A 23,384-nucleotide genomic window follows, 5' to 3' on the forward strand; every position below is an offset into this window, starting at 1 on the left:
GCATCATATGGCATGGTCTAATATAACAAAATGAATTTTAAAATAGTGATTAAAATACATGTCCACTTAAAATCTTCCTGAAATACATTCCCCAGTTATCAAAAAGAATTTCCAAACTGTGTGTCCCAAATCAGCTACCATCAATCTTTCTTTTGCAGTTAAAAAGCTAAAAATGTAAATGACAAACAGAAATAGTACTTATGATTAAAATATAGATTGACCGTTTGCTATTTTAACACTTTGATTTGAACGATTAATTTAAATGGAGATCCCTGATAGCTAAGCAGCAAGGTTAATTAAACTCAAAGTCCTGCTTTGGACTACTTGTGCTGATATCCACATTTCACACCAGTGGTTTGAAGCCAAATTTCAGTCTCTCTAGGGAACTGTTCCTTGCTCTTATGCAACTACTTTTTTCAGTAACTCACCATTGTTAAGCAGTTCCAGCCTAGACTTGAATATTTATCCTTTCATCAAAAACCTGATCAGGTTTGACTCAGCTCTGAAACACATGGTTGATAAAATCTGAGATTACAAACTGTGCACTGCATGTGTATTTTACATTACACCACTCAGTAGTATCTAAGAAAATGAAAGTGATTTTTCTTAGCTTCAGCCTTCCGGACTCTTTTGTGGGTGAATGTATTAGAGCAGAATACTAAATTAGGAATTAAAAGATTTACTAGGTTAAATCAGAGAAATCCCACATGGGATGCAAAATGATATGTTGGTTATGTATTGAGGAAGGTGGAAGCAAGTGGGATGAAAAAAACAACCACAATAAGGGTTTAACAAATTAAACTGACAATGCACCATTTAACGTGCATGGTAAGAATACATTGATTAAATGGCAAATGAAATAGCAGGAGAATTTGCTGTATATTTTCTTACTGAAAAATGTTTCTCGTCACAAAATTAGAATATATACATTACTAAGACTCATTTTCACCTGCTCTGTCAAGAGTGGCAGAATGAATCTACCAGTTGAGAGTTGAAATTATGAGCATCAAGAGTGAGGAATAGTACATACAAGAAAAAGGGGAAAAAAACCCCAAACAGTTGTGTCATAGGAAGACCTTGGGTTTATGAGTTCTGTAGCCTGAAGTCTACACAACTGCTGTGAAGTCCTGTAGCTGTCTGAAGACACCACCACCTCCAGCCAACTCCACCATCTTGTCACCAGCTCTTGAATCTGCCCGCTGAGCTGAGAGCACTCCCTAACCCGATTGTATCACATTGACCTTGGTTAGCAAAGCCTTATTATTGAAGCTAACCCAATTTATTTGGAGTAAATTGGGTTAGGCAACGCTCGTACGATCAGCTCAGCAGGCAGATCGGAGGCAGTGCAGCATGGATTAGTGTCTCTAAACTGACTGGGAGTAATGGTCTTTTTAGCATGGCTACAGCTGGAGAGAGAGATGTCCCCAACCCAATGAAGGTGTCAAGAGCTGGCAGTTGTTTGAAGAACTCCTATGGTATTTATACACAATGGTGGGCATCTCATTTCTACAGAGAGTCAGCAGAAGGAAAGAATTCACATGCTTTCATGAAGAAATCTCAATTACCTTTCAGCTAATGCAAATAAGTTCTATTAACGTGCTGGAAAATAGTTAAAAAGAAAAACATTGTGAAAGAATAATAAAGAGAATTTTGTGTTCTTCCCTGTATTGGTGATCAGAGGAAATACAGCTGGTACTCAGAGCTAAATTAATCCTATGCATATCTGTAATACTGAAGCTATCTAGATCTGAAGTACTGTATGCCCTCATTTCTCACTGAAGTCAGTCAAAGCAGAAGTTGCTACTTTTGGCTTCAGAAATGTGGGCCTTTCATTTGCTTTATGGCTTCATTGATATGCAAAATAGGAGTGCTAACCCTAGCGCAAATATACATTATATCTTCAGCAACAGTGTTTATTTCTAGGTAAAATAATCCTAAAAGACTAAGATTGCCTTCAGGATGTCTTTACATGTGTGAGCAAACTGTGGCATTTGGTTTGCTTTGGAAAACAGATTAAAAAGGCAGAGGAAAATAAAACACATTAATTTCCATTTTAGAGACATGCTGATCTGTTTTAGAAGACAAGGAGGATGCTGGCCTTTTGGATTGGAACTGAATGACTGACACTGAATAATGTATTACTGTACTTAGGGCTTATTCACCTACATATTTATGACCTGTAAATCCTAATGTCCTGGTTTGGTTTGGGGTTTTTTGGGGGGAGGGCATTGTTTTACTGTAATCTTGCATTATTTTGTTTTAAAATTATGATTCTTTTCACCACTGCCTTGAAGATGACACAGAATACCACCACTCCTTTGCAGAACAGGAGACAGAATTACTTCTGTAAAACCTGTGGTTATTGCCCATCAAGGAATATTTTTTGATCCATTAGAGCCAAGCAATGCTGGATAAAATTAAACAATCCAAAGGACATCTAAATCCATGTCACAAAATTTTGGTTTCATCTAAGTGGGAGACATGCACACACACAAAATGTGCAAAATATTATTGGAAAAATTATTCTCTGCCTCACACAGTGTTTTCATTTCATGGCTGTTTCTGAATAAAGCAGTCCTCAATAAAATATCCAGTTCTTTGGGCGTCTCTAACGGCAGCCAAGCTGTGCCCTGGAGACTCCTCTAGTTCATTGCACAGTGACTGTACCATCCTATCTAGACTCCATCACAAAATGTATTCTGCTTGTCCAAAACAGCCTCACAATGTGCTGACTTTAGGTTATCAGACATTTCATTTTATTTGCCGAGAGAGGATCATTCTCTTCCTTTCCCTTATGTGTCCCTACCCTGGTCTCCCCAGTGAGTTACACATTTCAGAACAACATAAAAACTCATCCCATGCTTCATTTACTCCAGCTGGCAAACAAACTCTAGGGACAGAAGTGAACTCTGGGATGTGATGAAAGAAATACCATAAAATGCGAACTCACCTTTTCTACTGCATGCGGAGGATCTGGGGTGGGAGGTGGTGGTGGTATTGGTTTTTTACCTGGTGCCTCAAATGAAATGCTGGTCTTTGCTGTAGAATACACTCCCAGGGGACAGCCACAAAAGTCCCTGACATTCCAGTTCACCAGTCTGGGCTGAGCCAGAAAATAGGTGTAAAAGTAACTCAGAGTTATTCTGTGCTACCACTACCTAGTTCCTAAAATTGCTTTCATGTTTAAAAGCAAGGATGTCTTAGAGGTTATCAGGCTATTAGCCAATGCACAGACAAACCATTAAACTTTGGTCCGTGTTTTGCTAGCTGACTCTCACATACCACTGGTGGTCTCTCCTTTACTTTGTTGTCCTGGTCCACCATTAATTCTCTACCTTACTGGGGATCGGAAAACCCAAGAAGGCTACTTGCATATAGCTCTCTGCCATCTGCAGGCATGAGGGTCATTAATAATGCAGCCTGCAGAAACGAGGGCTTTGGGACATCTTTATTTCTCATCTTAATAAATTGCATCCTTTGGAGGATGCTGAAGTGGATTTCCCAGTGCTGGAGATCAATAAAGCTTTCTGTTTCTTAGGTTGCTTTTCTTTTTAAAACGTTTTTGTCAAACACTGACTGGGATGGGCAGGTACTGTGTTTCTGTGAGAAACCAACCTGTGAAGCTGTGCCTGCCTACAGCAATGTTACTGTAGTTATGTTAAGAGCTTAGAAGAAATCCTCTCCACAGAGCATACAATAGGGGAATAAAGAAATAATGGAGAACTGCTGTATTATACTACAGTGAAATTGTGAAACCTTTGGCCAAAATCCTTTGACCTATTAAGTTTCCAAAGGGTCAAAGTTTTATCCCCAAAGTGCTTGAAAGGCATGTGAGGATGATCAACATGGTAGAACCATACCAACACTTTAAGGCCATAGATTTTACTTACTTTGGTTTTTGAGCAACTAACCTAAATAATCTTTGCTTTGCACGACTGCTCCACCTGCTTCTCAAGACACCATTTCTTTGGTGCCATTTCTGCTGAGCTTAAATTACATATTAAACCCAAGGTGGGTGCAAATGAAGACCTGAACAAAATTTAGACTTGATCTTATGTGAGGAAAGTAAAGGGAGGAGGTTGGAGCAACAAGAAAAAACTTCTCTTACTGAACACTTCACCTTATCTGACCTTAATTTGCTGCCCAATATAAGATGCTATTAATCAACTGAGTGTAGCTTTGGCACACTTTTACTGTTTGGGCTGAAATTTTTCATGCTGTGTGCCTCTCTCAAATCTCTTCCTTTCCCTTGCTCCCTCCCTCCCTCCTTCCTGATAGAAAATATAGAGAAATAAAGCACAATTCATCTGATGCTTTGAGATACATGATTTGGGATGATCTGACTTGTGCTCTGAACTCTGCTGGCTGTACTGGCTGTGTCTTAGTGACTAACAAGGAATCTGTGGAAATTAGCTCTGTTTTAGAGGTATACATTTTAATGAAATGACTCTCACCCAAAGCCCTGAAAGACCACCCATGGGGAAGAGACATTTCCACTGTGTCTTTGAAACATGAGTCAACCTATTTAAAACTAAGCAGTGGACTTTTTGGAGAAGAGGGGGATTTCAGCCTGATTGAATTTACATCCTTATTTCCTAGGTTTTACGGGTATGCATGACAATAAATGTCAAAGCTATCCAATGGAAAGGAATAACATTTTAGTTGTCTTCTGGGCTACATGGGATAGTCTGGTTCCACGTGATTTCTAAAGGAAAACGTGAATCATACCAAGTTCGGTTGTATCTGATCTGATGACCATCCTATCAATAAACTTCATCATCACATGTCTTTATATCCGTAATCAGGGTTTTCAGGTTTTACCTCAACAGCCACATTCAATAGAGCAAAATAACCCACTTTTATAGATCCCATTGACTCCTGTTCACACAGCTTCTGCATATAAGAAGAATTCTGCCATAGTAAATTGGAGTTCCACAGAAGTAAAAACAATGCTATAACAGATACGACTGATCTCGTCTAGTTTTGTTTTGGTGGGGGTTTTTGTTTGTTTTTTGACACCTCTTGAATTAATAAAAGAATAGAACGTGTCATATCTCAGCCAACAAATTTCGCATGTACCTGTATGTTTATGTTTGTATGTATGTTTATATTAAACTGTTTTGATCCTGCATTGTTCAGATCTTCCCAGGTATTCACTTAGGGCCATATTCTGCCACTTTATAGGACACTACAGGGTCAACTTATCTTCTAGAATTGTCATATAGAAATCCATGAGCAGATCAGGAAGATGAATATAGAAATCATCAGTTTTAATCACAGGCTGAGATGATTACATGGGAATGAACCACTTCCATTCATTTATATTTACTTTTTTTCTAGAAGCGGTAGTGCTGCTGTATTCAGAATAATAGTGAAGCAGTGGTGTGTTGAATTAAGCTGAATATTTACATTATCCAGGTTTTAGTTTTTAAAAAGTAATCCCCATAAGAATCTTCACTGCTGTAAGTCATGTGTATTCACACCTTTTTAAGGCACTGGACACTCTGAAGTGTGACCTCCACTAAGACATCATAAGTGCTCTGAACCATGGCTTGGGAAATCAGTTTTATAGTGTGGAATAATTTTGCAATGCTACCCAAGTTATTAGGAATTCCAGCTTTTTCAAATGGCAAACTGTCTAGAGACAAGCTAAGAGAAAGGGCTGAAAGGGTTGGGATTACCTGCAACATTCTCATCATTGTGTGATCTGATGTGTCCTTGCTTCATGAGAGGGTCCAAGGGCCTTTGTCACCTGCTGAAACAGAAAAAAAAGAAGAATCCCATAACATTTTCTCTAGACTCATTTCTTTCTGTCAGACCAAAGGAAGGAGACTTGGACCGCCTTTTGTGAGTAGGATCTTTTCTACTGAGGCTTGAACTCCTCCTGTCTGTCCACGTGTCTAAGCTACAATCACCCTCATCACCCACTACCAAGAAAAGCTCTGCAACCTTCACTGCCTCTAGACAACTGGGAGCAGGAAAGGCCAAGAACACGTTGCAGTTTTCTCATTGCTGTTTTCTCCTGAGACATGAGTTCACTCCGTGCTTTAAGGTGGCTGGACGGGAGCCAGCTCTGAGTCGGAGGCCATGTGATTGGGAATCTATGTCTATTAGCACTGCAATAATCCACAGGTCAGAGAAATCAGTTTACAAAATATTCACATTATATAGAGTCCTCTTTAAATTCTAAGCTCTTTTGACTATCCTCCTTTTTCTGGAAAGTGCTTCCAGAGCCTCTTTCTGCTGATGGTCTGAAGCTTTCTTGTAATTCCCAGCTTAATGTATTCTTGTCCCAACACTGACTTTAATTTCAATTGCTTTTCTTCCTCCTTTGTTTATACTTCTGCTATGCTCAGGGCTGTCCCTACTCAACACAGACTCTTATGAGCTAATCAAACTTTTTCTGCTTTATTAGCTCTCTGTTTGCCAAGATGAGTAGCACATTGTCGCAGAGCAAAGCAAACCCATGTGCTGCTCATCTTCTGTTTGCTATGAAGGGACCTGAAGGAAACTAGCTGGGATATAGATGTTTCACTTTTAGACAGCCAAATTTGTGACATGAATTCCATCCCTGGTGTTGCAAGAACACGTGCTGTGGAAGGTGCTAATACTGTCAAAATGTAATGAGTTCATTAACCACAACATGGGATACAGCTGGGTGAACTTAGGCTGTTTGAGGTACAATAGAAAAGGAGGACAGTAGGAAATGGGGGGGCAAAACAGGAATTATGCAACTTGCTAGTGCTTATGCAGTGGCTTAACCTTATCTTTTAGTGTATGAATGAAACTGTCCAAAAAAAAAAAGTATTTCCATATTCCTAAGGACAGAAAAGACAGGGTTGTACTTCCAGACCTGTTCTGGGATACATTTCCCTGAGAACTGAACAATATGCACTTGAGGAATCACAAAAGTAGGGGAATGCTTTTCCTACCAAGCAAGGAAACAGGAAACATATTATATCTGTTCTTTTTTTCATCAAGATGGGCTGAACTTTGGCCCATGAAAGCTTTGTATGTTGGTGTTTAGAAGTGTGGAGGAAGCCAATGGTTGTTCATCTGGGACATCACCATAAATTGCCAAGTTGAAGTGCTCAATGAAGTACATGCTGTTAGAATGGCTCTGCCATTTGCATTGGAAAATAATAAGGAATTGTACAAATAAAGCAAAGAAAGATCATTTGGTCATCCTATCTGAACATCTTGGCAATTTCTCCACGCTTCCAAGCATCCTTCTGTCAATGCCAAGGTTATATCAGACTTTATTGCACATGAATGTCACATATTCATTAATTTGGCACCGGGCAATTGCTCATTGTATTTACCATCTTCCAAAGCATCAGATAACTCCTTTTCATTGCATACTTTATTACTTTAGTTCTGCTTTGAGATGGGAAGGGTAGACTTGTGTTGTAGTTTAACCCCAGCTGGCAACTAAGCACCACATAGCCGCTCACTCACTCCCCCCACAGTGGGATGGGGGAGAGAATCAAAAGGGTAAAAGTGAGAAAACTTGTGGGTTGAGATAAAGACAGTTTAATAGGGAAAGCAAAAACAACATGCACAAGCAAAGCAAACCAAGGAATTCATTCCCCACTTCCCACGGGCAGGCAGGTGTTCAGCCATCTCCAGGACAGCAGGGCTCCAGCACGCTGAACGCTGACTGGGGAAGACAAACGCCATCACTCCCAACGTCCCCCCTTCCTTCTTCTTCCCCCAGCTTTATAGGCTGAGCATGACGTCCTACGGTCTGGAATATCCCTTGGGTCAGTTGGGGTCAGCTGTCCCGGCTGTGTCCCCTCCCAACTCCTTGTGCCCCCCCAGCCTGCTCGCTGGTGGGGTGGGGGGAGAAGCAGAAAAGCCCTTGGCTCTGGGTAAGCGCTGCTCAGCTGTAACAAAAACATGTCTGTATTATCAACACTGTTTTCAGCACAGATCCAAACCATAGCCCCATACTAGCTACTATGAAGAAAATTAACTCTACCCCAGCCAAAACCAGTGCAACTTGTTTTCCAGAGACAATATGAGGTTGGTGTGCTCTTGCTGGAGTTCAGAGACCGTGTCTTGCCCATGGGCCACCACCAGCTGCAGGGCCACTCCTCTGGAGAGTGCCTGTACTAAATAGTGGAATGTCTTCTTAAAGATACCCCTGGTATTTCCTCACAGCTGAGAGCATGCAGCACCTTGCACAGGGCTAGCTTGGGTCTGGGGAGCAACAATAGCTTCATAATGACAGCTTTATCTCAAGATAATCAGTTCAGCACATCAACAGAGCTAATTAAGGGTGTTAAGAGTGTCATCACACTCCACTAAATATATTATTTTCAGTTAAGGAGTTGGTTTGAAGGTACTGTACAAGTACTGCACTTGAGAGGATCTTCAGATACAATGGGAATAAAGTGCTCTGGTCCAGAGCTTTATTTTTCTGCTCTTACTCTTTCCTCCGGCTGTGATAGATGTCTGCTCAACAGTGATGCCGTTGAGCAGAGATATATCAAGCCAGATTGGTTCAAAGCAGAGAGCGATGGCAATGCATAGGTAACAGCGTCCTTACGAGCTCCTATGTAAACAATAGTTACAGCTATAACCAGGGCAGGAAATGCAGACCACCAGTCAAGGAAAGCAAATTAATCAATAGCTCTTGTAAAACTTTGATATGGCAGATAGAGAACACATTTTACTGGTTGTGGAGTAATGATTTTGAAGGACCTTGCCAAGCAGCACTTAAAGCTCTGCTGGAATGGAGCAGCGCGTAGTTACCTTTATGATCCCATATTAGTTGCATATTAGCTATGAATTACCACATACATCACAGATGCTTCAAAGGGGTAATTGACCTGCCTGTGAAGATAAAAACTTCTCATATCATTTTTTACTTTGCCTACTAATGCTTCTTAAATGCGTGGTAGTTTATAAATATTTCCCTGCAACTGAGTATCCATGGTCTTTAGTTAAAGAAGTCATGCCGTTTCACCAAGTCTGTGGGGACGTTAACAACATAAGGGCACAATAAATCTGATAGATAATACGATAGGGAAAATAATGCTAATCAAGGCAAGAATTGCTGGATGAATTTTATGGGTGATGTTATATGGGAAATCTGCCAAGAATAGCAATCCTGTGCACAAGGAGTTATGAACTGTATTCCATAGTCTCTGCTATCATAAGTCTATACCTGCTGTAGTTGCAAAGATAAGCTAGAAAATCTTGACCTGTAGATGAATGATCCACTCATGTCCATCTGAATTTTCAGAGAGCCTGAAGCAACAGTTCCAACAAACAGAATTCCAAAGTCATTATAATGTCAAAATACTCAGAAAACCAGAACAATCCTTTAGATGTCAGTAACCTTCAGTGTTTTATCATACCTGTATGGGTGAAGAAGCATAATATGAAGGAGAAGAACTGTTATGTAGTGAAAATTTTTATTACTTATAAAAGCAAGGCATTTTAACTGGAGTTTGTTTGAAAAATCAAGTGTTGTTTAGTTTTATACACTATGTCCCAGAAGTGCATAAACTTTCAAAACTCGAGAAAGGTCGTGCTTTATGATCACACATATGAATGGATGGGATATAGTGGATTTGGATTTTCAAGAAGTTTTTTATAATGTCCTTACTGAAGAAAGATTCTACCTTGAAGGAAAGCAGGCATCAGCTGAGCTCAGAAGAGCTGAGTGGCTCAAACATGACTGATTTATGTTAATTTAACGGGTTTCCACACATATGCTGGCCTATGGTAACTTCTTGTGTGTTCTCTTTGCCTATGGTGAATGCAGTGCAATGAAACTTAAGCTTACTGACAAAACTAACCCAAAACTAAATTGTATGTCCTTGAATTTGATGTGAACCAAGAGGGACATATATACTTACTGCGTATCAGCTGCAACATAGTAAGTTTGTAAGCTGTAAAAAATTTATCTTGTGTCTGACCCCTAAAAAAAGACAAAACAAAGCAGCAGGAGTTTACAATTCTGTCTTAAAAATAATAGCGAGTGCCACAACAAGCTATGCTACCCTAATCTCATGTAAGGTCTGAAAGTGAACAATATATTAGCACAATTTGCAGATGATCAAGAAATGAATCAGATCTTCAGAAATTGTGACTTGGTATATCCTTCTTGAATTGGCTGTACAACACTTTTTAAAATCTGTTCTAGAGTAGTTTTGAGAGAAATTTTTGAAATGTTAGGAAAATTCTATAAAGCTAGAGGGCTAGGAAATACAAGAGCTGTCAGGTTATGCAGAAATGATAAGGAGTGTACTTTGCAAGGACAAATTAAAATACTCTTACATCTTCAGGGAATTTCAATTTAATTGAAACCACTCAAAGGAAAAGAAAAAACCACTCCACCAAAATTACAATCAGGGCCAGCTGAAGTAAAACATACACAGAAGTTATTAGGCTGTGTTAATAAAAGGAATGAAGATAGTACTGAAAGTAAGAAAAGGCCATGACATAGACGGAAGTCAGTGCTCTGTTGGGTTTACCATTAGTGCTTTGGTGTCTTAAACTTTGGAGATGGAATTGTCTTTGTTTGCCTTCATCAGCCTGAGTAAGCAGAGGAAAAAAAATAGACTCTTTCAAAGCAGTAACTCACTTTGTCCAAAATCAGGCATCTAGCATTAGGGTATAAAAATTGCTCCCTGAGGATACTTACCTCCACTGACTGTAAAGAGAGCCTGGGTAGGCTGGGCTGAACTACAAAGGTCTAACATTTGGATGTGACCAATGCTGTTTAATGTTTTCTTTAATGACCAGGATGATGGGGCAGAGTGCACATTCAGGATTTGGGAGGAGTGGTTGATAGACCAAGTGGTTGGTTGTTCTGTTATTCAGAGGGAACTAGACAGGCTGGAGAAATAGGCAGAGAGGAACCTCATGAAATTCAAGAAAGAGAAATGCAAAGCCCTGCACCCGGAGAGGAATAATCCAATGCACAAGGACAGGCTGGGGATTAGCTGGCTGGAAAGCAGTTTTGCAGAGAAGGACCTAAGGATCCTGGTGGACATGAAGTGGATCCTTAGCCAGTAATGTGTCCTTGTGGCAAAGAAGGCCGAAAGCATCATCTGCTGCATGAGGGAAAGCGTTGGCTGCATGTCTCAACCCTGGTGAGACACATCTGGAGTGCTGGGCTGCTGAGTATGAGAGAGACATGAACACACTGCAGTGAGCCCTGTGAAGAGCCACAAAGATGATTAAGGAATTACAAGGAGAGACTGAAAGAGCTGCGGCTGTTTAGCCTAGAGAATAGAAGATTTGGGGGGAACTTACCAATGGGTAGAAATATCTGACAGAGGAGTGTAAAGGACATGGAGCCAGGGTCTTCTCAATGGTGACCAGCAACAGGACAAGAGGGAAAAAGCACAAATTGATATATAGGAAATTCAACTTCAAGATAAGAAAACACTCTTTTATTGTTAGAATGGTCAAGTACTATAACAGGTTGTGCAAGGAAGTTGTGGAGTCTCAACATCTGGAGACATTCAGAACCTGATTGGAAATGGGTTTTCAATAACCTGTTACCTGCTCCAGCTAACCTGGCTTTGAGCAGGGGAGTTGGACTAGACAATCTCCAGAGGTCCTTGCCAATGCCCAATTCTGTGAATCCCCCTTAGCAGTTACTCTTCTTGCAAAACCACATTGCTCTGATTTCTTTCCTACACAAGTCCTCATGGAAGTCAGCAAAACTGATAATCCTACTTCATGCAGAAATATTCAAACACCTGGACTCTCATTTGCATATGGGAGTCACACCATCTGCAATTTACCATTTCTTATTTTTGTAATCACACCTTTATCTTCATTTTTAAAAAGGCAATTCTAGTAAAATTCATAGGTGTTTTCTGCATGCTATGCAAGGAAAAAAAGAAACAACAAAAAACCTGTTCCTCCAGATGGGAAAAGGACTGAGTATTGCTGACATACTTGGTTATTCTTTAACACTGAAATGCCTAAGCCAGTCAGCAAGTTGAATATATTTCTTTCAACTATTTCCATGCAAAATTACTGCTAGCCCTGTATCAGCTCCTTTTAAAAATTTTATTGCCTGAAGTCACAAGCAACAATTTTCCTGAACGGTGAAATCACTGGATATTAGAAGAGACTACCTGATTACATCTGTCATTACTGGACATTCTACAGCACACGACCCCCACATCAGTTCATGTGTTAGAACAAAGGCTGGATGTCCTACAGATTGCGTCCTTCCTTCTTGTATTGAGCTTGTAGGGCAAGGTTTTGGTAGCGGGGGGGCTACTAAGGGTGGCTTCTGTGAGAAGCTGCTAGAAGCTTCCCCTGTGTCTGACGGAGTCAATACCAGCCGGCTCCAAGACGGACCCACCGCTGGCCAAGGCTGAGCGTGTCAGCAATAGTGGTAGTGCCTCTGGGAGAACAGATTTAAGAAGGAAAAAAAAAAGCTGTGCAACTGCAGCCAGCGAGAGGAATGAGAACATGTGAGAGAAACAACCCTGCAGATGAAACAGCCCTGCAGACCCCCAGGTCAGTGCAGAAGGAGGGGAGGAGATGCTCCAGGCGCTGGAGCAGAGATTCCCCTGCAGCCCGTGGGGAAGACCATGGTGAGGCAGGCTGTCCCCCTGCAGCCCAGGGAGGTCCACGGGGGAGCAGATCTCCACCTGCAGCCCGGGGAGGACCCCACGCCGGAGCAGGGGGATGCCCCCAAGATGGCCATGACTCCATGGGGAATTCTGCGCTGGAGCAGTCTGTGGCTGACAAACTGCAGCCCGTGGGAAGAACCCACACTGGAGCAGGGGAAGAGTGAGGAGTCCTGCCCCTGAGGAGGAAGGAGCAGCAGAGACAACGTGTGATGAACTGACCCCAACCCTTATTCCCTGTTCCCCTGTGCTGCTGGGGGGAAGGAGGTGGAGAAAATCGGGAGTGGAGTTGAGCCGGGAAGGAGGGAGGGGTGGGGGGAAGGTGGTTTTAATATTTGGTTTTATTTCTCATTACCCTTCTCTGCTTTATTTGGTAATAAATTAAATTAATTTTCCCCAAGTTGAGTCTGTTTTGCCCGTGACAGTAATTGGTGAGTGATCTCTCCCTGCCCTTATCTCAGTCCAGGAGCCTTTCGTTATATTTTCTCTCCCCTGTCCAGCTGAGGAGGGGAGTGATAGAGCGGCTTTGGCAGGCACCTGGCATCCAGCCGGGGTCAACCCACCACACTTTTGGACAACCCTCTGACAAAATCCAGGTTGCTGGTTGCCATCTCTTTCAGGTAAAGGTGTGGCTTTTCTGCCTGAGGCCCTCAAGACATTCATGTATGGCTGAAAAGGGCCGACTTGTTCCTTGTAGCAGTAAATCCTGTCTGAAAATCTACCTCTTAGACCTCCTGATGTAATTACCCTTCAAATCCTGTTTTGTCATTAACAACAGACATGGTAAGTGGAAACAAGGACACTAAGGACTTTTCCAGTTAAGCACACAAAGTGAATAAATGTCTTCTTGGTTTTTAAATGGAAGATAGAGTCAGATTCTCAGCTGCTGTGATCCGTGCAGATACTTTAATATCAGTGAATTTACAAAGATTAATGCAAGTAAATGAAAAGAACCCAAAATATTTAAACTCCAGAAATAATAAGTGGTATATTAAAGACTGTAAAAAGGCCATGATGTTGTTCTGTTTGTTTGCCTTAATAGGATTGCTCTTTACAGACTACTTTCTATGGGAAACTTTAGAGCTCTTGCTGTCTGGTATTCAATTAAATTTTCTTTTGTTTTTCTGTTAGCTTAAATATTTCAGCATCAACTTATTGACACCCTAAACAGTCTAACTCCTTCTCAAGCCTTTGTGGTAGGTCAAACTTTGCTACTTTGGGTTTCATATTGCTGATCTGTATACTTCAGAAGAGACTGGATGTGGGGTTATTCTGGCCAAATTTTGATATCCACAATATAAATGTCAACATATGAGCTAGCTGTTAAGAATTCCTTTACACTCATGAGAGAGCATTAGAAAGTTTAAAGTAGTTAAAATAGTTAAAATAGGTCAGACAAATTGCTTTCTTCATATGTCTACTTCCTTCTGTTGACTACATAAAAAGAGACTTGACAATGAGCTCATATGTGAGTATGCATCTTCTAGGTTTCTAAAATTAGGTGCATGTCCTAGGTCACTGAAGTATTGCTTCCCCAACTCTGCTTATTTCTTGCTAGCAAGTGTCTCTGTTGACATGAGGAGGGTTCACCATGCCCTTTAATATAAATTATTAAGCTGGCATACTACATTTAGGAAGTTTTAGGAGGGAAATAATAAAATGCACTGGATTTCACACCTTGTATTGAGACCCTAAAGGAGATAGATAATCAATTACATAATTACCTGCTCAGATATTAGCCAAAGATGTCCATCTAGCAAACTTTGTGCCATAAACAGCTGTGGAGTTCCCTTCCCTGGGGAGAACTTGGAAATGCCAAGGGAGTGGTCTGTGAGCCAGACTGACTGGTGATGGTTGGAGTATTTTCTTCAGCATCTTCTTTCTTTTGCACCCCATCATTCTCCACCCATGTTTATTCTGCATAGGGAAATATTCTTCACGTTGCTAGGAAGTACCGCGATAACTGTGCATGAAGTGGGTGACTTTGCTGCAATGTATTCAGTCTGCAAAAGCTCAATTGATCCTGCATGTTGTCAGCAGCTTTCAGATTTCCACACTTGTGTAGTAGCTCGACCATGGTGCAGGAGAAGGATGTGGTGGGCAGCCCTCACTAGACACTGAATTAAGATTACTTAAGTAATGAACTCACATTTGGTCATCACTGGTCTAAGCCATTGTGGGTCAGCCTGGAAATTTATTGCTTTCCTTTCAAACCACTGGCACATGTCCCAGAGGACCATAACAAGGAGCCTAGCAGATCAGGTTGTTTCCGTCTTTTGGGTGAGATCTCAATAACAGCTCATAACGTAACTAAAAAAAACCTCTTTCATTCATCATCTGAGATGGGTACACTCTGTCTGAGGTGGTGTATGACAATTCCACCCATTACTTGATATGGTGAGGTTTGATTCTTTTATGCAGTGATTCTTTTATGCCTCCTCGGGAGCAGGCACGTCCTACTTGGAAAGGACTCACTACCTGTCTTTGTTGGTTACTGACATACTGTGCACTTGGCACTTAAGGGCTTCTCACGGTGCAATTCTCCTCACCAGCCTTTAGGCTTCTGTAACATAGTCCACATATGAGCTAAGCACTCCACAGTCCCTTTTTAGACAGGGGAAAGAAACAGGCCCTTGCAGCAGAACATGTTTTGCCAGAGCTTTTCCAACCTGCCCTTGAAGTACCCATGATTCGCCACTAAGTAACACAAAGAATCTGCTGTGGCACTGGGACTGTCTACAGTGGACAAATGAATCCACCTTTATAGATGGTGAATTGCTTTCTTAAGTCATCAGCTGACCAAAAACAAGTCTTTTTTTTTTTCTTCCTGTATTTCAGCCATGCTTGAAATAATTGAAGCCCATTCCATTTTAGTAACAATCAACAGATTTTCAGATTCTCAGACACTTTGACAGCCCTTCTGTTTCACCAGACACAACTGTTTTTTTTTTTTATATTGGGGAATTGTATATGCATAACTGAAAGGTGCAACCCCCATGCTATTGGCTATTCTGGCTTCACTAATTTTAATCACAGTAGCAGATACAGATAAAACAATAACATGAAGCACCAGTGTCTCTAATTTACTAATGAAGTTACAGGATTTGGCTACCAGTGACATCAGAAGATAATATGATAATTCAAGCTTCGCTTCCAAATCCTATATTCATATATTTATTTCTTTTCCCAGTTCTGAATGGAAATGGAAATGCTTTATAAACATTGCTCATATTTTTAAAAAGTTCATTTTTCTAGCAAAACATAGCTAATAGTACCTGTTTATGAGATAACTAGCCTTTCATTGGTAATAAGTGGACTCTGCACCTATGTGTATCATACATGCTAGGAGCTGCTAGCCAATATATACAGGTTCTGCTGCAGGTCTGGGGCATAAGTTCACAGAACTGGTAGCTGTTATTACCTAATAAACACTTGAGTCTCTGTGGACGACATGAAGGCCTCAGCCTAGTTTTTGATACAGGTTTCCATGACTACCTTGAAGGCAAAAATGAAGACGCTTCTTTTACTTTCTCTGCAAAATGTGAAAGGCAATGAAATGGTTTGCAGATGTTCTTGTTGCCTCTTTAGAAGTTCCTTTGAAACTAAGATAAAACAGAAAACATCCTTTCTCCACTTGTCAAACCCAGTGAATGCCAGGTTAAAGTAAAACTGGGTCTTCAAATATTGGAAAGAGTGTATTCTAAAGGTTACCCCTTTCCCACAGGGTATCTGTGCATCCGTTTAGTCAGGCATCTCCCACCCTTCCATTGTATTTAAATCATATTTCTGATGTACTACAGTGTCAGAATCCAAGGATAGAATTCAATTTCCACACCACTCTCTGGTCTTTCTGGACTGGGCTGCACACAAGAGTCCAAATGACCAAGAAATAATTTCAAATCCAATGTCTGCTAATGCACCTGTCTGGTTTTCTGTTGCTTCTGTTAATGGAATGACTTTCTTGTTCCAACTCACTGCTCAATGTCACCACATATGTTTGCTGTCCTCCTCAGCTGAGATCTTATCAGTCCCTCATTATTTGATAAACCATCAGAAATACAGTTAAGTAATTAAATTTAGTGCCAGAGCAGAGCAAGAGTGACTGATTGAGTAAGGATGGAAGAGAGCAGATCAGTTTAGAGGGAATTTTATGAATCATTGTTCTCCATTTAGTCAGGGTCGGGATAGAAAAGACAAAAATTTAGAGCGCGCTTAATTTTCCTTTTTTATTTTTTAATTGAAAGACTCTCTCGTTTCTAAATGCTGATGTCTTGGCAGTATGTTGCAGTCAGTATAAAAACTGACTGCCCCCGATCATAAAAGTTCTTTTACATTTGCTTTTGTAATTCTTTTATTTACTTTCTGTCTTTGGTCTGTTTTCTTTTCAGTCTTTTCTCCTTTGTTATATTTCCTCACATTCCCTCTGATATTTTAAATGTTTTTCCAATATACCCTTGCTTTATTCTTTCTCTAATTATTTATGTGTCCTGTATATCTGATTTGTTATTATCTATGATCCCTTTCTTTTCTTCTCTCAAACATTTACTTATCTGTTTAAACATTTCTCTAGTTGTGAAGATGTATGTCAGTTGTGTTTATGCCCACGGAGGTGATAGGTGGTGGCATGCAGGAAACCGACATCAGACAAGAAGATTTTAAAAGGGGCCTCGGCATTCAAAGGCTTCATTTACACTTGGAAATAAAACAGATGAGAGACAGTTCTCTGGCTCTGAGACAAACTGGTGTAGCACAGCTCATGAGGGCTAAGCTCTCATACCATCCTAAGCAGAGAGGTTGCACCTAAACTACTATAGATATTGCAAAGAACATCTGGCAGAGCTTATCTTGGAGGAATTAGGTCTATAGGTTGAGATGATACACTGAAGAGGTGTAGCGGTTAACCTTGGTTGGATGCCAGATGCCCACCAAGCCACTCTATCATTCCCCTTCCTCAGCCGGCCAGGGGAGACAAAATACAATGAAAGGTTCGTGGGTTGAGATAAGGACAGATCATTCAACAATTACCATCACAGGCAAAACAGATTTGACTTGGGAAAGTTAATTTAATTTATTACCAATCAAATCAAAGTAGCATAAAGAGAAATAAAAAAAAAAAAATCTTAAAACACCTTCCCCCCACCCCTCCCTTCTTCCTGGGCTCAACTTTACTTCTGAATTCTCCACCTCCTCCCCTCCAGCAGCGCAGGGGGATGGGGAATGGGGGTCGTGGTCAGTTCATCACACGTTGTCTCTGCTGCTCCTTCCTCCTCAGGGGCAGGACTCCTCACTCTTCCCCTGCTCCAACGTGGGGTCTGTCCCACAGGAGACAGTCCTCCACGAACTTCTCCAATGTGGGTCCTTCCCACGGGCTGCAGTTCTTCACAAACTGCTCCAGCGTGGGTCCCTTCCACGGTGTGCAGTCCTTCAGGCACAGACTGCTCCAGCGTGGGTCCCCCGTGGGGTCACAAGTCCTGCCAGAAAACCTGCTCCAGCGTGGGCTCCTCTCTCCACAGGGCCACAGGTCCTGCCAGGAGCCTGCTCCAGCGTGGGCTTCCCACGGGGTCACAGCCTCCTTCGGGCACCCACCTGCTCCGGCGTGGGGTCCTCCCTGGGCTGCAGGTGGAGATCTGCTCCCCCGTGGACCTCCCTGGGCTGCAGGGGGACAGCCTGCCTCACCATGGTCTTCATCACCACAGGCTGCAGGGGAATCTCTGCTCCGGCGCCTGGAGCATCTCCTCCCCTCCTTCTGCACTGACCTGGGGGTCTGCAGGGCTGTTCCTCTCACATATTCTCACTCCTCTCTCCAGCTGCAGTTTCTGTTGTGAAGGTGGTTTTTTTCCCCTTCTTACATATATTATCCCAGAGGCACCACCACCATCGCTGATGGGCTCGGCCTTGGCCAGCGGCGGGTCCGTCTTGGAGCCGGCTGGCATCGGCTCTGTGGGACATGGGGGAAGCTTCTAGCAGCTTCTCACAGAAGCCATCCCTGTAGCCTCCCTGCTACCAGAACCTTACCAGACAAACCCAATACAAGGTGATTCATCTCAGGTGAGGGACAACTGGGGAAATAAAACTAATGAATATGAAAGTATATCTCCATGCTAAAAAACTGACTGTAGGTAGGGCATCAAATAAGACCTCTGTGTCACCAAGGTATCAAGATCTGAGGCAGGAATGTGTTTTAAAAGGTAATGAGGGTTGGATCCAGCCAGAGATTGAGACAGAGAAGTTCTCTTGAATGAAAAACTGTTTGAGGAATCATCATGATTTGGAGCGAGTGGGAATTTTTAAACAGTGGGTTATGGCAGGAGGTGCTAGGATGGAGCTAATGTCAGGTATGCGATTCTGTTGATGTCCTCACCATCTGTCTAGCTCCTTGGCAGAGACCAAGCAAAGGAAGTCACAGATATGCGTGCCACTGTTGTCCATATAAGTCAGTGCTTTCTTATGTCATGGATGAACCTTTAGCCTGACAGTACACTTCATTCCTTTGCACCTCTATTGCCAAGTTCTCAAAAAGCTATCAGATTATTAACAACTCTGGCCACGGATCTTGTTATCTGGACAAGTGATCTCTGGGAATAAATCATCATGTCATATAGTCTCCTAAAAAGCCCCCAGACAGTCGTGCTTTTGAGACACTGCTGAAAATTGTGAAGGTCAAATCATGACTTCGGAAATGAAGCAGACAGTTAGGTCCTTTTTCTGGTTCAAAATAATCTATTCTACCTTTTCTTTTGGTACAATTTAGGTCTTTGCAGCTACAGAACCTGTTTCAGTAGTTTCTATGATACAAGTTACTGATAATACAGACATGTCCTTTGGCTTTAAATTAAGTATCCAAGATCATCTATAAGATCTGCAATCCAGACAAATATGGTTGATCTCTAATATGTACAACTCATAGTTCAAGTGTTGGGTTCTCTGTTTTCTGTCCATTTATTTTTCATTCTCTTAATGTTTTTCATATTTAAAATAATTTTCCTCTTTCATTGCAGAGATCTGAGCCTTGACTTGAAGACCTTAACAAAAAGATCTGCAGAGAGCGTGTGCTTCAGCCCTAATAATAGCATTAACAAGCAAAACTTGACTAAAGTTCAAAATTAAGAGATAAGATGGCCATCAGTCGGAAGATCTGCTTCTTTACTCTCATATTGCTTCCCATGGTAAGGAAAGATGTTTTTATTTACATTGTACTTATATAAATACATGTTCTTAAGGCCAACACTTGCTAAGAGTGAAGGATCTGTTGCTCACGCTGATTCTGGCTTTTTCTGTGTGGCCCCATAGGTTCTGTTAAGACTTTTCAAACCTCCTTTGTGGATGCAGTAGAACTGTGATCACTGCTCACCCTGTAGAAGGGCGAGTCAATTCCTTGAGAGGATTTGTTCACTGTTTGGATCTGAGATTAAAAAGAAAACAAAATGAAGTAATAATAAAAAAAAAATAGTGGGGCTCCTGTTTCAAATTCATTGGCTTATGATTATTTTTTCCAGACAGGGGGGGATAAAATTAGAGATTCCCGTCAGCCCTGTGAAACCTAAGCCTTGAGATATTTCAGCCAGTGCTTTTGGATGCCTCCATTTTCACAGGGCCAACTTTAAGAAACCGTACAAGTCGGCCTCTAAAGATACGAGCACTCAAAGTCTTTCATCACTTTTCTGAAGACCTTCAACTCTTTATGAAGATTACAGGGATTTATTCTCACCACAAGTCTTTACTTACTAAGTAACATGTTGTCCCATGAATTACTCAGTCTTAACATGTCTGGGGATTGTAACTCTGTTCCTGCCCATTGTCCCCCTACACGTTGTGGCTGTATCTAGCCTCACGTAACAGCCATAAGATCACTGAATCAAGCATGCTTTTTCACTTTGTAACTGTGATGAACAATATACAACCCCTACAATAAACTTATCTCGCATTTCAACTCAGTTCTTTGCTAGACCATTGATCATAGCTGTGCTTTTCATCACTTCTCAAGAAACATTGCACAGAGGGATACTGTGACAAATAGCACTAGTATTTAAATCCTCTATCCCATTCTCATTAATAGCCTTCTATAACTTCCACGCAAATGCTTTAAAATTGCTTAATATACAGCTATTCTCATGTTACTGCACTTTAATACCTAGGTATTTTAAAGCATTCTTGACATATATTTTGTTTTCATTTTTAAATAAGAACTATTTAATATGGTATGATGTGACCAGAGTATCTTTTAGCAGTTTTTACAGAGTTTCTTGCTCGTCTGTATTGATTGTGGGACCAGTCTTTTATGATACATAGCGGACAGCACACAGGTCTCGTCTTTATCTTGGCACACAAAAATACACATTCTTTCCTCTTAGGTCTTATTTAGGGACCACTTTAATTAACTGCATAACTGAAATGTAGCATTATTCAGCTAAATTCTGTAGAATAGGATTGGAACTGGTAGTATACTTCTGTTCATCCAAATGATATAGTACCTTACCATACAAATATCTGGTCTTTGAATTTCTTTCTAGCACATGACTCCTCTGACTATTGCCTAGCTTTCTTGGTCAGGTAGAAAGTATTATTAACAAAGTGAGCATGTTTAATTTTTATACTGTATCTCTGAAATAGTTAGACTAGAGTTGCTCTAAGCTAATGGGGAGGGAAAAAAACCCCAATATTTAACCTGTTTTAGGTGCTTATGTGTTAGTATGAGATTCCTGTCTTCTTGACTATAAAAGGAGGTTAGCTCAAATTCAGATGCTGGTTTTTTGGACATACATTAGATTACATAAACACACCCTGTTGCTTCTGGTTTGAGACCCAGAAATGACAACTGTCATGTCTCAGTCTCTTAGGAGCTCCCATCTTACAGCTAAGCCTAGGACAGCCTCAATGGTTCCTCATCTATAGGTGTTGGTGAGAGGCATCCTACAACAGGTGAAAATGGAAAGCAGATTGGTAGAGCTGCTGAATTCCTGGGTATTCAAGCATTTTTTTCAGCCTGGAACAAAATTAATTAAATGGTCATATGAATGGAAAGGCAAAGGACATTTTTCTAAATGACCAGTGATCTTCAACGTTTCAAGATTTTTGGTTTCAGCTTGAGACAGCCAAAAGGTGTCTTCTCATTTAGAGGTGAACAATTTTTAATTAAGGGAAATAAATGTGACTGAACATATCTCTTGAGTTTTCAGATGGATGACCTTCCTGGCAAATGTAGAAGGACAGCAAGTTTCCAATTCCTAACATTTCAGGACATAACTCTGATCGCTGAGCTGGATAATTAGTGATCAGCTCCAGCTTTTGGAAAGAACAGCTCTCTAATGAAATACTATGAAGCAAACCAGAGCTAATAAGAACAAATATGCTTTTATATATGCTGTTTCTGCAATGTTTATCATCTTGTGTATGAGTGCAAGATTTTATTATAGTCTTTTGCAGGAACCCAGGTACTAAAGTTAATGATTTTATGCACATGAACTTGTGTATTTGCACACACACTTTCTTGGTTAGCAAAGAGACTTATGCCTATGACAGCGATTGTACCTTAATTTGCGTATAGTATTCATTCCTTATTACATCTCTAAGCTTCTTTTCACAGACTGAGGTTCAGGAATGATATAATGTTATTTATGGTTCTTCCCTTGCTGGGACTCCTTTGTAATGCTTGTGGTAACACATTTTCTCTCCACTGGAACACACACTTTCTCTTCAAACCACCTCTAACGTGCTGTGCTGATGTCCTCAAATTGGTACTTTTCTGTCATGCAGATTCTCAGATTTTCTACCAAGGGAGTGGATGTGACTTTTAAAAAATGTGGAGTAAATTTGAATGTCATCCTAGCCTCCAAGAAGTTCTGGCAAAAAATTTTAACATTGCTTTTCTCTAAACGTATCTGGTAGTGTTCAAGAAATCTCCCGTTACTCTCAAGGAGAGCTCCTGTTCGCAGCAGTTGGGATTGATCCCCATTTTGTGGCACGTCTCCATCCCTCGCAGTCAGCATGGCTGCATTAGCTCCTGAATCTGTGCACCTGCTTGGATGTGCAGATTTTGGCTTTGGTAATAGACAGACCCATTCTACCCACAGAAAACCAAAGTGCTCGGACTAATGTCTGCATTCATAAACAGGTTAAGAAAAGGTAAAAAGAGGACAGAGTGTATTAATGGAAAGTTCTAGGTGTCCTCAAGTATGGACTCACACTAGACAACAAGAAAATAATATGCTAATAAATAATTAGAAATGGGCATGTTAAACCAATTCTAATTGTCAGAGACTGGCGTGGTTAGAATTTTCATGTGTTTTACAGGCTATTCTGTATTTGCCTATCACAAAGGTATTCCACCTTCTTATTAATCACTTGGGACTGAAGACAGGATCTAGAAGCGTGATAGCTGCTAGGCCTTTTAGAGGAATTATTAAGCTTTATTTTTTTCCCCATTTTAAATGCTTTCCTAGCTTTAAATGTCTATGTTGCTATTTTAGCTGTTTTTAATCCATTTTTTGTTAGCTAGCCTGCTTCTTTTCATTGTCATTCATTTCTCTGTTTTGTCTGAACACCTCTTCTTTTCATTTGCACATCAGTTTTCTTCATCCTACCTAGCTTTTGCTTCTGAATTCACTTTCACTGCCATTTTGATTTCTCATTCCATTAATCTATGATAGCAGTGGGCTTGGTTTTTTATGGGAAATATTAGCAAAAGTCATCATAACATTATTGAGGAGATAGGGTCCTAAACCATCGTTCCTTTGTCTGGTTCCAAATGTACTTGAGAAACAATGAAATTCATGA

General features: G+C 40.9%; 1 protein-coding gene across 5 annotated transcripts in view; it reads left to right on the forward strand.

Moving 5' to 3' along the window:
• ADCYAP1R1 (ADCYAP receptor type I) overlaps positions 1 to 23,384 on the forward strand; it is a 149,010-nt gene that overhangs the window by 14,688 nt on the left and 110,938 nt on the right. For all 5 annotated transcript variants that reach the window (XM_052807956.1, XM_052807960.1, XM_052807979.1 and 2 more), the window contains exon 2: positions 19,610 to 19,777. In XM_052807956.1, the coding sequence (XP_052663916.1) occupies positions 19,727 to 19,777 (51 nt within the window). In that variant the 5' untranslated portion in view covers positions 19,610 to 19,726. The remainder of the gene's footprint in view (positions 1 to 19,609; positions 19,778 to 23,384) is intronic.

The sequence above is a fragment of the Harpia harpyja genome, chromosome 1 (assembly GCF_026419915.1).
Source record: "Harpia harpyja isolate bHarHar1 chromosome 1, bHarHar1 primary haplotype, whole genome shotgun sequence".
NCBI classification, from domain to species: domain Eukaryota; kingdom Metazoa; phylum Chordata; class Aves; order Accipitriformes; family Accipitridae; genus Harpia; species Harpia harpyja.